Genomic DNA, 16,652 nt, shown 5'->3' on the forward strand with positions numbered 1-16,652 from the left:
GGAGCCAATGTTGGAATTGGATTGCAATTTATAACCTTATACATCACCAACAATCAACAATAACAAATCTAGTGTAATCTCATATGTGAGATTTAGAAAAGTTAATGTGTACGCAGACCTTACCCCTATCTTATGAATATGGAGAGGTTATTTTTGCTAGATCTTCGGTTCAAGAAATTATGAAAATAAAGCAACAAATAATTACAACAACAAATAACAAGGCAACGAAAACGACTGCCCAATATCTACTAATAACGAACTAAGAATAAGAAAATACAGCAATAGTACCGGTACTACTTGTAAGCCTAGAAGAGACTCGAGACTATCTGTCAACCTTCAACTCTAATACTCAACCTCCAAACCTTCCTATCGAGGATCATATTCTCGGTAGGCTGAACCAATGACATGTCCTGCCTAATCACCTCACTTCAGTACTTCTTTAGCCTACGCCTGCCCTTCTTCATACTAGCTATGGTCAACCTCTCACGCTTTCTAATCAAGATAGTTATGTCTCGCTTTTTTACGTATCGAAATAATTAAATGTCCGAACTATCTCAGCCTCTATTCCTGTGTCCTCCGCCGGGGCCCTCCCACCATATCCCTGATAATCCTTATACACCACAGTTCCTTATATACGTTTAATTTACTGTGGGAAAAAAGGTTCAATTAACCAAAATATAAAGGAAACAAAAGATGACATTAAAGAAGTGTACTTATCAAAAAGGTGGAACCTTGGGAATTTGTATAAAAGCTTCGACCTGACTAATAAAAGTGAAGCATGGAATTTCAGATGGATCGACGAAGATCATGCCAGCTTACAACCACCATCTTCTTCTTCCTCATATCGTCTACTCATTCGTTCTATCTTCCCGGGGTTGCTCCTCGTGATTTTCAATCGGTAACCATTTTCGCTTTTCTTTTTTCTATTTATGTGGTATGCATGCTAAAAAGAATAGTATTGGGACCAGATAATAATTCCCATAATCAATTTTTGAATAAATTTGATATCTTTCGATTTTGTGTGTCCGCTAATATCTATCCATAATCATTCATAATCGTTTCTAGGTGGCCAGTAATTTTTATCCATAATCATTTCTTGAATAATTCAGAAGGGGATCCTTTAAGCAACGGTCAAGTTGTATACCGTGTGACCTATAGGGTACGCGTAATCAGCCCCTGACGCACGGTTAGGCTGCCTACATCACACCTCCTTGGTCTGCGTGAATGCGGGATGCTTTGTGTACCGGACTGCCCTTTTATTTCTTGAATGTCTGATTCTGGGTGTCCCCCAATTTCTACCCATGTTCAATTTTCTGAATAATTTAGACATTTTCTAGTTTTGGGTGTTCAGTAGTTTCTACCCATATTCATTTCTTGAATAATTTAGATATTTACTATTTTGGGAGTCTATAAATTTCAAAAATTTATAACTTTTTTTGTGTACTTGTGAATCATAGTGGTTTGGATCTATTGATTTTCATCTACTGCTGAAGCTCTTATATTACCATGTTTTTTAATAAGGGGTAACCAGCGAAAATGTTTGGCTTGTAAAATGATTGTGAATATAATGACTAATGAACACAGGCGGATCCACAATTTAAGCTTTATGGGACTTTTAAGGTTCTTAGCTTTGAACTATTGTACTTCTATAGTTAGGGGTTCATATCTACTATTTTTTAGTGAATTTTTTACACATAAGATTATGCTCCGAGTTAAAAGTACTAGGTTCAGATGAACCTGAACCTACTACTGCTATGTTGCATCCGCCCCCTGCTAATGAAATGGCCTGTATAGAGTGGAATGATTTCATATGAAGGCGTGGTTGATTGGCTGATTGATTTATAAAATGGGCGTGATAATTGATCTCCTCTATTGCTAAACAAATCTTGGGAAAATAAGTCACATATGTATTAATTCTGATGAAGTTGATTATTTTCTGGATAGGCATGTTTAGTGTCTTATCCTATAATATGATATCCTCTTATATATATATATATAATTTTTTTCTTTAAATTTTTTAATACCTATATGTAGACCAAGTTTGAGACAGTGAATGCGTGTGCACCTACTACCTAATTTTGATTGCTGGATCGTCTTCTGCCTCTTTAGGAGTTTTCTTTGGGGCCTTTGTGGTTTTTGTGTTGGTCTGCTTGAATGAATGCCTTTGGCAGAATACATTTTATTCATGCGTTGGTCTGCTTGAATGATTGCCTTTGGCAGAATACATTTAATTCATAGCAAATGTGTGTGATAAGATTGAAAAACAGTGACTAATTCAGTGTGAACTCAATGTAGAATGCTGTATATTCTAAAGCTCTGAAGTATCCTTTCTCATACATTTTTCTATTGGTTTATGTCTTGAATATCCTGTGCAAGAAACATTGGGCATTGCAGTGATTTCATTTTCCCAGTTTCATCTGGTCATTTAAAACTTGGTACTTCATAAAGAATTTAACACTTTGTACTAGTTGCTCAGGTAGAAACATCAGAAAGAAGATCAATTGAAAGATACCATTTTGCTTTGTTTGATTGTTGCTATCTGTGATATGTATAATTGTCTCTATAACAAGGCTGTTCTTATCTATGTGCTTACAGGGTGATCCACTTAATGTCAAAGTAAACAAGCTGTCATCTACAAAGACACAACTACCATATGACTATTACTACTTGAAGTATTGCAAACCTACTGAAATTTTGAATAGTGCGGAGAATTTGGGGGAGGTTCTTCGAGGGGACCGCATAGAGAATTCAGTTTATACTGTAAGGATATATGCTTTTTCCTTCTAGCTTGAAATTGGCATTAAAAAAATGTTTGTTCGTGTACTTACGAGTGAACAAGCTGAATTGGTTATATCTTGTGAATTAATACACAGTTCCAAATGAGACAAGAACAGCCATGCCAAGTGGTTTGTCGACAAGAACTTGATGCTGAATCTGCAAAGAACTTCAAGGAAAAGATTGATGATGAATACAGAATCAATATGTAAGATTAATCTAGTGTAGTTTTGTTCCAGTTCAGTCCCACCGCAGCATGATATCTTTGCTCATCTTTTTGCACCGCCACAAAAATTAAACATTGATTTTTCAAATAATTATGCAGGATTTTGGATAACCTTCCTGTTGCTGTTCTTAGACAAAGGCGAGATGGAAGTCAATCAACTACTTATGAGCATGGTTTCCGTGTTGGGTTCAAGGGAAATTATGCTGGGGTTAGTGCAGTCACTGAATTGCTATAGAATGATGACTTAATCCTCGCTAAGTAATCTAACCCTTAATGCATTTACTTTCTTCTGCCAGAGTAAAGAGGAGAAGTATTTTATCAACAACCATTTAAGCTTTCGAGTCATGTACCACAAGGACCCTGAAACTGATACTGCTCGTATTGTTGGGTTTGAAGTCACTCCAAATAGGTTTTAATGCTAACCTGTTCCTTTCTATTGTTTCATATTCTTTATTATTGGGGAGAGGAAGGTATAATTATCCCTAGCTGTTCTTTTCTCACTTGTTTTTTTTGACAGCATTAATCATGAGTACAAGGATTGGGATGAGAAGAATCCTCAAGTGACGACGTGCAACCAAAATACAAAAAATTTAATTCTAGGTGGTGTTGTGCCCCAAGAAGTAGATACAAATAAGGAGGTTGTATTCACCTATGATGTTTCCTTCAAGGTATTCTCTTACTGAACCGTTATCTGTCCTACTTCAGGTGTGATACAGTATTTTATTGTTTGTTGATTTCTTATCTGCTGCTATCTGTTTTCTGCAGGAGAGTAATATAAGGTGGGCTTCTCGTTGGGATACATACCTTCTCATGAATGATGATCAGGTTCACTGGTTTTCCATCATAAACTCCCTTATGATTGTCCTCTTCCTTTCTGGTATGGTTGCGATGATCATGATGAGAACTTTGTACAGAGATATTGCTAACTATAACCAACTGGAAACACAAGATGAAGCTCAGGAAGAAACAGGATGGAAACTTGTTCATGGAGATATTTTCCGCCCACCTATTAATTCTGGATTACTATGTGTTTATGTTGGGACTGGTGTCCAGATATTTGCAATGACACTAGTGACAATGATCTTTGCTCTGTTGGGTTTCTTGTCGCCTTCTAACCGTGGTGGACTTACGACTGCCATGGTTCTGCTCTGGGTCTTCATGGGTTTGTTTGCTGGCTATTCTTCTGCACGTCTTTACAAAACATTCAGGGGAACAGAGTGGAAGAGGATTACCTTGAGAACTGCTTTTATGTTCCCCGGTATACTTTTTGCTGTCTTCTTCATGCTGAACGCTCTCATCTGGGGAGAGAAATCTTCCGGGGCAGTGCCTTTTGGGACTATGTTTGCTCTTGTGTGCTTATGGTTTGGAATCTCAGTACCTTTGGTGTTTGTTGGCAGTTACCTCGGCAATAAGAAAGCAGCCCGTGAAGAGCCAGTTAAGACAAACAAAATACCTAGACAAATACCGGAGCAGGCATGGTACATGAAACCAGCCTTTTCAATTCTTATCGGTGGCATTCTTCCATATGGGGCTGTTTTCATTGAGCTGTTCTTTATTTTGACTTCCATATGGCTGAATCAGTTCTACTACATCTTTGGCTTCCTGTTTATAGTTTTTCTGATCTTGATAATCACATGTGCGGAGATAACTATCGTCCTCTGCTACTTCCAGTTGTGCAGTGAAGACTATTATTGGTGGTGGAGAGCTTATCTGACTGCTGGATCCTCGGCTTTATACTTCTTTCTCTACTCTATTTTCTATTTCTTCACCAAGTTGGAAATCACAAAGCTGGTTTCAGGCATCTTGTATTTCGGTTACATGTTGATTGCATCGTATGCCTTCTTTGTGTTAACCGGAACTATTGGTTTCTATGCTTGCTTCTGGTTTGTCCGGAAGATTTACTCCTCAGTGAAGATTGACTGATCACGAGATAGCTCATAAGTTGTTGCAAGGATAGTGAAAATGGTCTGGGGTTCTGATGATTTTGAGATTTAGGAAAAAAGGTCATGTGGATTGCATCATATGACTTTGTGCCAACCGGAACAATTGGCTTCTATGCTTGCTTATGCTTTGTTCAGAAAATATATTCCTCGGTGAAGATTGACCGACTGTCTGACCAAGAGATAGCCATAAGTCCATACCTGTATAGAGGTCTGAATTCTGATGATTTTGATATATAGAAAGAAAGTAGCAGGTTTTCGTGTTGCATAGGAGTGAGGCTGAAGTCTGCCTGCCAACGACTGTTTTGTGTACGTTCACAGGCTTGACTTGTTTCTTGTCATTTAAGTTTATTTCATTTGTTTTGTTGGTTACATTGTTGCAACATTAATTGTAATTTTTTTAACAATACATATGGTAGAAATGTTACCAGAAATTTTGTTCTGTCGTGAAAACTTATGATGATGCATCTACAAATGTATGCAAGCTTGTCCTTTCAATTAGCAAATTGAAAACCATGAGAAACATTTATGCTATACTTCTGCATGTGATTAGGATAGCATTTCATATTAGTTGTCAAGAACAACACCAACAAGTGCTAAACAATGCAAGCACAGAATGCAAACCTCGGTATCTTGACAGATAACACATGCAGATGAATAAGAATGAGAAAAAGGAGCTTGCTGTTACTGCAACATTGTTAAACTATTAATGTGCAAAGCAATGAATAATTGCTTTTCTTACATTGTTTATACAATGGAAGTTCATGGAAGCGAAATGCTTGCCAAGTCTAGCGCAAACAAAATTTGCACAAAATGGACTCATTACAGATCATCCCTATGTGCATTTGGAACAAACCTCAAATTCTTGTTTTACAGTAGCAGGCCAACACCAATCTCAGTAACTAACATGTACAGAATCAGGTGAGCTTTGATGAAAGACGTGTGTTGCTTAACTGTACAACTTCATCCCCAGCAAAGCCAAAAAATGGTAGGTGCTGATTTTTGGATGTGTAGTAGCTTCTTCGAGAAATGTTGAGTGTTCAAACTATTTCTGTCGCGGTGTTTAAGAAAAATCACTGAAAACCACTAATACCATCATGGTGATCAACTGCAAATGGCTTCCACTGAGAGTTTCTTCAATACATTTCGACATGGATCACCTCCGAAATTCTCTGGTGTCACACTCACTGAGCAAGACTCTTGCCCAACACAATTCTGCAAAATAATAACAATAATTAAAGATGCAAGTAGGTTTCTCATGTTTATACAAAGTGAGAAACTCAATTTTGATTCCAAAAATGAAGGTCAAGCTCATCAAACTATGATTCTTAAATACCTTTTCAAAAGCGTCATATGAGTGTCGGGCATGGCAACTTCCCTGCTGAAAGCTTCCACAAACTCCCTCTGGTGTTCCAAAGCTTGCAAATTTGATTGAAGAAATCTTCTGACCAGGTGCACACCGAAGATGGGCTTTAGGTCGGAGAGGTCTGTCAAATTTACCAGATGCTAGCCTCTGCCAATTCAACAACTGTGGTTGCCACTCATATATATCAGCACAAACACTTGCTATTTCTCTTTTGACTAAAGTGATTCCATAAGGATCTCCTCCCCATTCCTCAAATACAACTAACAAATTTCCAGTAGGATGTAGCCACGACCGGGGAACATGGTACCTGAATTTATGCTTCTCAGTAAACTAATTGGAGCTTCATGTTACATAAGAGGAAAATCAACCAAAGTTTGCCATGCTTACCATCTTTGTGAGCCCTCTCCGCAGTTACTTAGGCACTTTTTCTCGTCAAACCAGCCTGTATAGTAACAGGCAGTACAATTACCAGATGATTTATATCCAGGCCAATGGCGTCCGAGGCTCTGACCATTTATCCATACTTGACCTTTTCCCATGGTGTTCATATCTAAAGCCAAAGGCTCATTTCCAGCTGGAGCATTGAATGTAGTCTGCAAATTCAGCAAAGGGATTTAGTGGCTTTTACTCAGGTCTTTTGAAGGCAAAGAAATTTGAATTCTTGATATGAGCTACAGTAAATGTAAGCACTGCACCATAAAGCTAACTCCTTTTGGTGATGCCCGTCACCTATGCTAATATACTGAGCTTTAGAAGAACCTAATATTCCTGACTTATAGAAGGACAACTTTACTTTTATAACTAACCATGATAGAAAAGATATGAGTTATGCACCTTATACCAAGAGAGTGGCTGTTTCTGAGCCACTAAAGAGCCCTCAACCCACTCAACAGATGGGCTACCGCTGAGCGAATGAAGACTCAGGGCTTCTCCTTTTAGACCAACCTGGTCAAAGAAATGAACAGTCAGATAGACGGGCATTTAAGCAAACAACTCTTTTTTCAAAAATCTAAAAAGACAAACCTTGTAGAACCATTTCTGCCATGTTAAATCTCTTGTCCCCTCGTTAAGACCACTAAGTGAAACCGGTCCAAGAACACCAGCATTCCATGTCTCAAAATGAGGGCCAACATTCTACATTCAAGCACATGTAGAAGCAAGCCAAATGATGAGCATATTCTGGAATTACTGAAGTATAACTCTCAAAATCAGTTTTACTCGAATGCAGCACACAGAGCCATGCAGCTGCCATGAGGAGACAAACAGGCATATGTATGATATATGCACGTGGAATAGAGAAGAAGAGGGTGGGGAGAGAGGGACAAACCGGAAGACCAACAGCAATGCTTAGCAGAGAAATCTTGTTTACGCCAGCTCTCAGATTAATACCATTGCTGAAAGTTAGTTTTGGGTTTTCTAAGCTTCCGTACACAGTTCCTGCAAAACGAATGGATGTACAGAAATGATAAATAACAATGTTCAATTGACCTGGACATCAGTTTTTCTTATTAAACCAAATTGTTTCCTCGATTGGGTCGTAAATTGCATACGAAAAAAAGCCCGAAATCTCTGATTAAAAAAAGCCTCGACTCGCAATTGTATGTAACAAAAAACATCACGGACCTGCTAATTGACCATTCACGAACACATGCAATGCATGGCCAGCAGAGAAGACTGTAAGCCAAGGCCAATTTCCGCTATTCAAAAATCCTTCTGTTGGATCAATCTCGACGCTGCGGGTAAACATATTCAATCATAAACATGTGAGCAATCTAAAGTAGTTCGAGTGAAATTAACTTCATTCGTTTGTTTGTGAAGCAATACCAGAAAAAGAGCACTTACTCAGTCATGTACCACAAATAATCAGATACATCTCTTGTGGTATTTATCTGCTCCAATAACCCAACTGTGTAAGTATTGTCTTCATGCAATGCTGCGTCTTCGTTATATGACTGCCAAGAGAATCCTCTAATGACTGGACTCATCTTCATCTGTGCACTTTGAGCACCAACCTTCACATTAAATTAAGAGTGTGAGACATCTTCATTGTTATGCACTAATAGCATAAGTAATTCAGGAGAAGTGCCTTTTTCTCACCCTCGCAGTATTATATACAGTGTTCTTGCAGTCGGGAAGAATGCTGATAGACCAGGGCGGCAAGTTATAATGCATGTTCCCAAATGCCACTTTAGCAAAAGAGTGCTGGTTGTAATTAGCAAGGAAGGCAGCGCAGGCCCCAGACTCCGACTTAAAAATACGGGCCTGTAAGAGAAAAACAAAAAGTTTGATTTCACTTCAAATATGGCAATGCTGACTGGTTTAAGAAGAATTTAAATGAATGTCACCTCTTGATAGTTTCCTAAGGGTGTCACAGTCGGATCAGCAGATACTAAAGCTGGCTCACAAAGCTTTATCGCTCTATGCAGGTCTTTCAAATGACCCCATTTAGGTTGACGTAATAACCCTGAAGATCAAAGGGGGAAAAATCACTTTGGCTAAACAATGATTTCCACTTCAGCTGCTCTTTTTCTTATCTTTTACATCTTCGCCCTAATTCTAATCATGGATTTGATAGTAAAGAAACCTCATAAGTAAGTTTTACTCAATAGCAGCGTGACAAACTGAACAACATAATATCATGTAAGTTTATCAACAGCAATAAACTAACCGAGAAACACAATATCATTTATGATGAAGAACAGGATTTCCAAGTAATTAATTTGATTGAATTGTTAATATCAGCTGGTTGAACTTAATAATAAGCAGTAGACATAGATGTCAGCAGCTTTTGCTTTAAATGCAGCTTGCATGACCTACTATAACACATGCATTTGCCTTCTGAACTAGATTCACTTAAAATTAGTAATCACAGTGTTCGGAACAAATAGAACAACGATTTGTTTTTGGGTAAGTAAGTCGTACAACAGGTAAAATTGTTCCTCAATCCAAACAGAAGCACAGATCATTCGGTCAAGGAGTCACCCTTTTCTGCAGCTGTGAAATGAAAGAGCAGACCCTCGAGGGTGATGTGAAAAATTTAACAGAAACCAGTGTACTAGCGAAGCTAGGGGCTAACACGAGAAAAAAGATAAACCAAAGAAAAAAATAGAAGAGTAGACCAAGTAAATTCTGCTTCTCCCTATTCAAATGGTTTATGGAACAAAACAGGAAGGTATTTTGATCCTTAACCTTCTCCTTAAACTACGATATTCAATCCAAACATTGATTCTAAGAAAATACATACCAAATTCATCAAGAGGTGCATCATAGTCATAACTAGTGGCGATAAATGGGCCACCAGCAGTCCTTCCAAAGTTTGTTCCTCCATGATACTGACAAAAATAGGGAGAAAAAAAAGGAAGTCAGAACAATGTATCCTCCTTGGATTCATATAAAACACTTAACTTGTTAAAGTAAAATTCCAATGAATTACCATGTAGTAATTGACAAAGGAGCCTCCCGTTTGTATAAATCTTGCGACAGCAAATGCCATATCCTCTGCAGGACGGTAAGGAACTGGACCTCCAAATTCAGTAAACCTGCCAAGAATATCAAAACCGAAATTATCCCGTCGTGAACTCTAGCAAAGATGTAAAATAAGATATTATACTATAGCTTATGAGAGATGCATGTGAAATTTACCAAGCTGTCCAGGCCTCAGTCCACATCTTGGGTTTATTAGCCTTATTTGGTAAGAAGTAGTCACAGTAGAAACCATTGCAAGTATTAATCTGCCCAGGGGAAGATATACATTAACATAAAGTACCAAAGTAAATTTAATTTAAAAAAAAAAAATAACAGAAGACATGCCAATACAAGCTTTTCTACTGGATGTTTTAAGTATTAGTAAAGTTAGTTATCACAAAATATGTTGCTCGGACTCTTCGAAAATGTTGCTGGGTGCGTGTCGGATCCTCCAAAAATAGTGTATTTTTGGAGGATCCGATACGGGTGCGGCATCATTTTGGAGAGTCCGCGCAACATAGATCACAAATAGAGCAAGTACAGTATCCCTTTGTTTGTAAGTTTGATTCAAACAGGTAAAAGAATGTTCTTTTACAGACCACTAAAAAGCAAACATAGTCACAAGTCGGTGACTACAAGAGTAAAAGGCAACTGAATATTTTTTTAAGAGACATGAAAACAGAAAGGAGTGGGAACATAAGCCACCACATGTGCAGGAGTTAAAAGTATTCTATTTAATTCATGACTATACATGGTGACAACTGACAACTGACAATAATTGTTGCATAAGAACCCCACTAGAAATGGGAACATAGCAGGAAAGATGCAAAGAACAAGAAGAAAATATACAGACAATAAGAATAGAAAATCAATGAAATGCTATAGAATCCACTTACTATAGGATCAGGGACATCATCTTGCTTGCACATGATCCATGGGACACCTGTGCCAAGATCCACTGCCATTTTTGCCGCCCACTCTGAGTAAGCTTTACCAGGTTCACCTAGTTCCCACTCCATAGGTCCATATTCATTTTCGATCTGTCATAATTTTTCAAAGACGGTTATTTTCACCCAATTTACCTTTTAGTTTTAGCTGTAGGAAGAACCTTGAAATTTGCAAGATTGAAAAGTTTTAACAACCTGAGATAGAATAATTGGACCACCCTGAGATTGATACAACCGTTCTGACTTCATCATATCAACAATCTTGGTAGTGAACTTTTGCATTGCAGCCTATGTTGTAGCATTTTAGATAAAAAGAGTAACACCCAAATTAGAAACCAATCACATCAAAGTAAGACTAGTAACAAAAATTGTTGCTATGAAGAATTTTTCATTTGGCAGCTCAATCTAACCTTGAAAGGCTCGTTGTCTGTTCTGAAACTGATACCTGGAACATACTTTAGCCAAACTGGAAAACCCCTGAAATTGGAACAGGTAATATGATCAAGAACTTAAACTTTATGTCTATATGGGGTATCATTATTTTGGCAGATATGACCATAATTTTGAACATTACCCAAAATTCCATTCAGCACATGCATAAGGTCCAATCCTGAGATGGACATAAAGTCCTGCTTCTTGCACCACTTTAATAAACTTCACTAAATCATACCTCCCTTCAAAATAATACTGGAAAATAAAACAAAAAAATAAGTTAAATAGCAGCAAATGATGAAAACAGTAAAAATTGAAAAAAGGAGTCTACTTTACTCACCTTCCCTTCTTCAGACTCATGTCCATTCCAGAAAACATAAGTTTGTATCACATCCACTCCTCCTTCTTTTGCCTTCTGAATAAGATCTGGCCACATCTGTGTAATCAAAAAACAAGGATAGAGATAATAACCTTATAAAAATCCGATTTTAAACAAAAACAACAACTATACCCCAGTCCTAAACAAATTGCAGTAGGCTATATGAATCCTCACTGCTTCATTTATACTCAACTAATGTCATCATCATACCAAAAGATTGTCTAAACACCCAATCTTTAAACAATAAAAAATAAAAGTTTAGTCAGAGAGTGAGAGAGCAACTAATTTAGACACCCATTTGCCCAAAAAGCCAATCTTGAATAAAACATGGAATATACAACAACAACAACAACAACAACAAGGTAGAGAGGCTGTTTCCGTTAGACTCTCCGCTCAAGAAACAGTGAAAATAAAGCAACAACAAATGTAATAGGGTAACGGAAGCAAATGACACAAAAATAAAACATGGAATATGGAATCAACATATTGAAGTAAAAAACAATTAGAAAGATAACATAAGCATATAAAAATCCAATCTTTAAACAATAAAAATTCAAAGTTGAGTTAGAAAGGGAGTAAGCAACTAATTTAGGCACCCATTTGCCCAAAAAAAAATCTTGAATATAACATGGAGCATGAAATCAACATGTGAAGTAAATTGTTCCCATGAATTATACCTCAGGTATGCTTCTTGGGTAATGAATGGAGCCAGAAATGAGGATTTTTCTTTGGCCATTTACAATAATAGCCTTATGGTCATATGACACTGAAGCAATTCCACAAGAAACCCATGAACTCAATAACACCAATAAAATCAGCAACACATTCCACATTGCAATCCAAGAACAATCCATGTTGGTCAGCATTGAGCATTCAGCACCCCTTGTACCTCAAATTCTTGCGCCTTTTACAAGGCACTTAACTTTATTCCTTCTTTTTTAGTTGCACTTTATTCTATTCTTGCATTATATAGTGAGAGAAAATGTAATAGTACTACTAAATATAGTATTGGGAGAGTGGCGAAGAGAAACAGCTGTTTTTGTTTGTCTTTAGATTTTTCTTTTTCCTTTTTTTGTTTATAACATACTTTCCCTTCTAGTGCAGACTGCAGAGTAAGAGAGAGAATAAAGAAGAAAGAGAAAAATGCTGTCCAAATAAAGGAGTACTGTCGTAGTAGTAGTATAGTTCTGAGTGACAGTGTGAATGTGTGACCAAGTGTGGACATTTTTCCATTATTAAAAAAATAAGGTTTCATAATTAAGATTTTTGTTTTTATTCTTATACTTACGTTGAATCTGGTTTTTATTGGAACTCTTTTGGTTTTATTCGAGACATACTATATGTCATTTTGTTACACTTTTTAAAAATGATATCTAACAGTGTTAATAATTACTCCCTCCCATCTTGACCTTTTACTTGTCATATTTGGATTAGTATTAATTAATAAAATAACTTAATTAAATTATTTTTCTTTATTCTTTTATTTTAATTCTTTTTTTTCATTACATTAATTTTTCTCCACATTTATTATGTAAGACTAAGGTAAAAAAGTAATTAATTCTTCCTTGGTTTTTTAAAATGACATTATTTTGGATCAACTATTTTTAGTAATCATGGCAATTAAAAAAAATGAGAGAGAGTATAGATATTTGGATAAATAATTTTTTCCTTTCTATAATCATGTCATTTAGCTAACACTCTATTAGTTGAACTGTAAGGATAAATTTAAAAAAAGAACTATAAATGTCCTCATATGTTTTTTAAAATATTAAATATTTTCAAAATAAATTCAATCTACTAAAACAACTACAGTAATATTTAAGGTCAAAGGTAAAGTGTGTTACCGTAAAATATGTCTAATATATATTTGTAAATTATTTACAAAAATGAGTTAATATTGTAATTAAATGGATTTTTTTAAACATTAAAAAGTACGAGGATTCCTATAATTTATCAAATTAATGTAGAATTAAAACACAATTAGTTGATCGAATGATTAAGTGAGAAATCGGGATCTCATAAAATGGGGAGAAATTCAAAAATAGCCAGATTTACAAGTAGTCATTCAAAATAGCCACAGTTTCAAAAGTAATCGAAATTTAGTCACTTTTTATGTACGGATAAATCTGAACAAAAACATTGTTCAAAATTCAAAAAATACTCCAGCATAATATATAGGAGTTCCAGTATATAATACTGGAGTTTGGAGCACCGGTGCTCCAGTCTCCAGTATATTATACTGGAGCCAGCAAAGTATATCGGTCCAGCATAATATGCTGGAAGTTCATACACAGGTACACCGAACTCTAGTATATAATGCTGGACCGGTCTCTGTTACAACGAAATAGTGATTATTTTTTAATAACTTGACAAATACTGGCTATTTTTGAATAATCAGTCCATAAACTAGCTAAGACCGCGCTATTTTGTCGTTAAAATGGGTAACTAGCCTATACCTCCTGTTATAGGTGCATGAATATTATTCATCCCACTATAATAATTATTGATGGTCCCACTTATCTCTCCACTTATCCGCAAAGCTTACATTCAATGAACGAATTTCCCCGCTGCCATTTTAAGCATTTGATTTTTTCATTAAATTGCAAGTAGAAAGGTTAATATTTAAAGCTGCTGTTGGAGAAGTGAATTAAATTGCGGGTTTTTAAAGCTACTGTACAAAGATTCCTTTTTTTGTTTTCATTTTCTTATACCCCACCAGCACCGGCGTACCGTAAAAATATTCCCGCCAATCCTTAAAGGGTCGGTTCCGGGTTTATGGGTCGGAACCGTAATATTTGTTCTTGTTTTGTCAAACGACAAACGCGCGTGACTTCACGCTCTTGGGATAATAGTGGCAGCTATGATTGAGGATGATGGTAGCGTGGTGGTGGTGATGGTGGTGATTGAGCGTGGTGATGGTGGTGGTGGTTGAGTGTACTGGTGGTGATGGCATGATGGTAGTTGATAATGATAGGTGGTGACGACAGTTAATAATGAATATGTGATAGTATCTTAACAAAATTAAGTCCATATTATAGATCTTAATCATACAGACTTATTCAGACCTATTAAGTGGTTGTGAAGTAAAAAAAATAAACACACTTAATGATTAAGATCTAAATAATTAAGATTCAGACTTTAAAAACAAACGCACTTAATATCTGAGATCTGAATGATTAAGATTCAAACATCCATTAAGTGCAAACAAATAGGCCTTAATCCGTTGTTCAAAGTATTTTTGTGGTCGCCCAACCTTTCAAAATCACCTTACGTTGAGAAGCCCTTTTTATACCATAGAGTTCCAAGCACAATTAAGAAAAAATAATGTGGTAAGCGGACATCTAGTTCAAAACTAGTGAATATGGTGAATTCTCATAATACAAAATGTATGATGATGTATGCATGCAATTAGACACGTATTACATAATACTAGACTGGTACATACTTTAATAAGTTGACATAGATGATGATGATTATATATCAAAAAGTACTTTGGGAGAAATAGCAAATTGTGTTTTATCAGACATTTGGAAAGTGCTTCATTTAGTATTAGAGGAACAACTTATGTTTGGCCTATAATTTTTAACTTGAGTGTCAAATTAAGGAAAAAAAAACTTTATAATTATTATTATTATCGGTAAGTGATTTTAAATATCTATTATGAGAGGTCTTAATAAAGTTTTTCATGCTAATATAATTAAGATGTAAAGAATCCCAAAGTACATTCAAAATCTAAATCAATATTTATACAGTTAAACCTAAATAATAATATTGAACATCGTATACAATTAACTAATATTTATATGGTGATTTAAGTAAAGTTGTATTGTGAAAAAAGGAGATTGCAGGTTTATGAGATTTTGATCATTGACATTGTATACGGGTGGAACCGGGCTCATGGTATACCTCGGTCTCCGATAAAATAAGCCAAGCTCGAGACATGATGACATGGGACCGAAATCGAGGCAAGGGCCTCGTCGAGTCAGAGTCCGGAGATATGAGGCTCGCCCTCGAAAATATAGGGTCATGGTCCGGGATCGGTCCTAACCCTGAACGACCTCGAAGAACACTGTAAGGCAATCAAGCACGACCAATAGAAGGCCGTAATATCCGCGATCGGCCGGATATCACGGCGTGAATCTTGGCACGTATCGATGAAGAACCGACAATCAGTTAAACAGAAGATTTTTTACCTTTTGTGGAATTGTACCTAGAGTAAGATTCCCCTACTATATAAAGGGGTCTGATAATTCATTAAACATATTGTATCACGCATTCCAAAGCAATATATTATTATTTTCTCTATTATTTAGCTCTTTTTCCTGTTCATTAGTGTTAGCTATTGAGAGCCCGATCGAGGGCGAATATTTCACTAAGGCTAAAGTCGTCCTCCTCGCGTGGTTTGAATTCATTTTATCTTTGCTTCTTCAATCTAATTCAATTTATCTCTTTGTGTCAAATTAATCTGTGTATCCTTAAAACCACTTACAAATTTAATTGTTATCCGATTTTGAGGGTAAACAGTTTGGCGCTCACCATGGGGATAAGGATAATAGTGGCTATTTGATATAAACTTCTATAACATACCCTATTTTACACTTGTTCTTTGGAGTATCTTTGATTTCAAGTTAAAGTTTGAAATGTCGAACTCCCAGTCTGCCCTCTAAACATGCATGCTGAATCCGGCCATCATCACGAGAATAACAATGTAACACCCGATAACGAGGTGCCCCCCATCGACCTCAACGGAGTTCCAGCCGGATACCCGATCAACGCTAGCTCGCATGTGGCCATCAATGCAAATTTGCCTATCGATCCTGAGAACATCATCCACAGGGAAGTCCGATCGGTTGCACAAAATACGCACAACGATGAAAATGATGGGATCAACTTGCGTGTGAACTTCGAAATGCTATAAGCTCAACAAGCAGCAATGCCCAGCTCCAAAACCAAAGCCACGCCGCGAGTAGAATTGAGCCCGAGCCGTCCCGGGAAGTCACCCGCAGAAATAAACCAGTCACGGAGAGGCCGAACGAAAATGAATTGGGAGATAACCCTGGGATCATAAAGATGCTCGAGGAGTTGACAAAACTGGTAGAATCTGAAGAAAAGAAAATCAAAG

General features: G+C 36.7%; 2 protein-coding genes across 2 annotated transcripts; one reads left to right on the top strand and one right to left on the bottom strand.

The window, feature by feature from the left end:
• Positions 1-593: 593 nt before the first annotated feature.
• LOC104232473 (transmembrane 9 superfamily member 7-like) lies at positions 594-5,394 on the top strand. The gene is made up of 7 exons (XM_009785690.2): positions 594-898; positions 2,596-2,760; positions 2,874-2,983; positions 3,101-3,209; positions 3,298-3,410; positions 3,519-3,669; positions 3,767-5,394. Exons 1-7 carry the CDS (start codon positions 779-781, stop codon positions 4,922-4,924), a joined length of 1,926 nt encoding a protein of 641 aa, XP_009783992.1. The 5' UTR covers positions 594-778; the 3' UTR covers positions 4,925-5,394.
• A 231-nt stretch (positions 5,395-5,625) lies between these two features.
• LOC104232474 (beta-galactosidase) lies at positions 5,626-12,499 on the bottom strand. The gene is made up of 19 exons (XM_009785691.2): positions 12,208-12,499; positions 11,492-11,587; positions 11,294-11,406; positions 11,130-11,196; positions 10,915-11,007; positions 10,669-10,812; positions 9,950-10,038; positions 9,741-9,846; positions 9,552-9,639; positions 8,653-8,771; positions 8,405-8,569; positions 8,150-8,319; positions 7,931-8,040; positions 7,635-7,744; positions 7,331-7,441; positions 7,142-7,252; positions 6,695-6,900; positions 6,278-6,614; positions 5,626-6,156 (listed from the first exon to the last, which is right to left on the bottom strand). The coding sequence occupies exons 1-19, from the start codon at positions 12,394-12,396 to the stop codon at positions 6,046-6,048; spliced, it is 2,535 nt and encodes an 844-aa protein (XP_009783993.1). The 5' UTR covers positions 12,397-12,499; the 3' UTR covers positions 5,626-6,045.
• Between the last annotated feature and the right edge of the window lie 4,153 nt (positions 12,500-16,652).

This window comes from Nicotiana sylvestris, chromosome 10 (assembly GCF_000393655.2).
Source record: "Nicotiana sylvestris chromosome 10, ASM39365v2, whole genome shotgun sequence".
In the NCBI taxonomy this organism is placed as follows: Eukaryota; Viridiplantae; Streptophyta; class Magnoliopsida; order Solanales; family Solanaceae; genus Nicotiana; species Nicotiana sylvestris.

Excerpts from the sequence above, each read along its gene's own strand:
- LOC104232473 (XM_009785690.2), top strand. The coding sequence starts at position 779 with ATGGAATTTCAGATGGATCGACGAAGATCATGCCAGCTTACAACCACC. Across the intron at positions 2,761-2,873 it reads TAGAGAATTCAGTTTATACT|TTCCAAATGAGACAAGAACA; the intron begins GTAAGGATATAT and ends ATTAATACACAG. Across the intron at positions 2,984-3,100 it reads GATGAATACAGAATCAATAT|GATTTTGGATAACCTTCCTG; the intron begins GTAAGATTAATC and ends ATAATTATGCAG.
- LOC104232474 (XM_009785691.2), bottom strand. The coding sequence starts at position 12,396 with ATGCTGACCAACATGGATTGTTCTTGGATTGCAATGTGGAATGTGTTG. Across the intron at positions 11,197-11,293 it reads TGTGCTGAATGGAATTTTGG|GGGTTTTCCAGTTTGGCTAA; the intron begins GTAATGTTCAAA and ends TTCCAATTTCAG. Across the intron at positions 10,039-10,668 it reads ATGATGTCCCTGATCCTATA|ATTAATACTTGCAATGGTTT; the intron begins GTAAGTGGATTC and ends TCCCCTGGGCAG.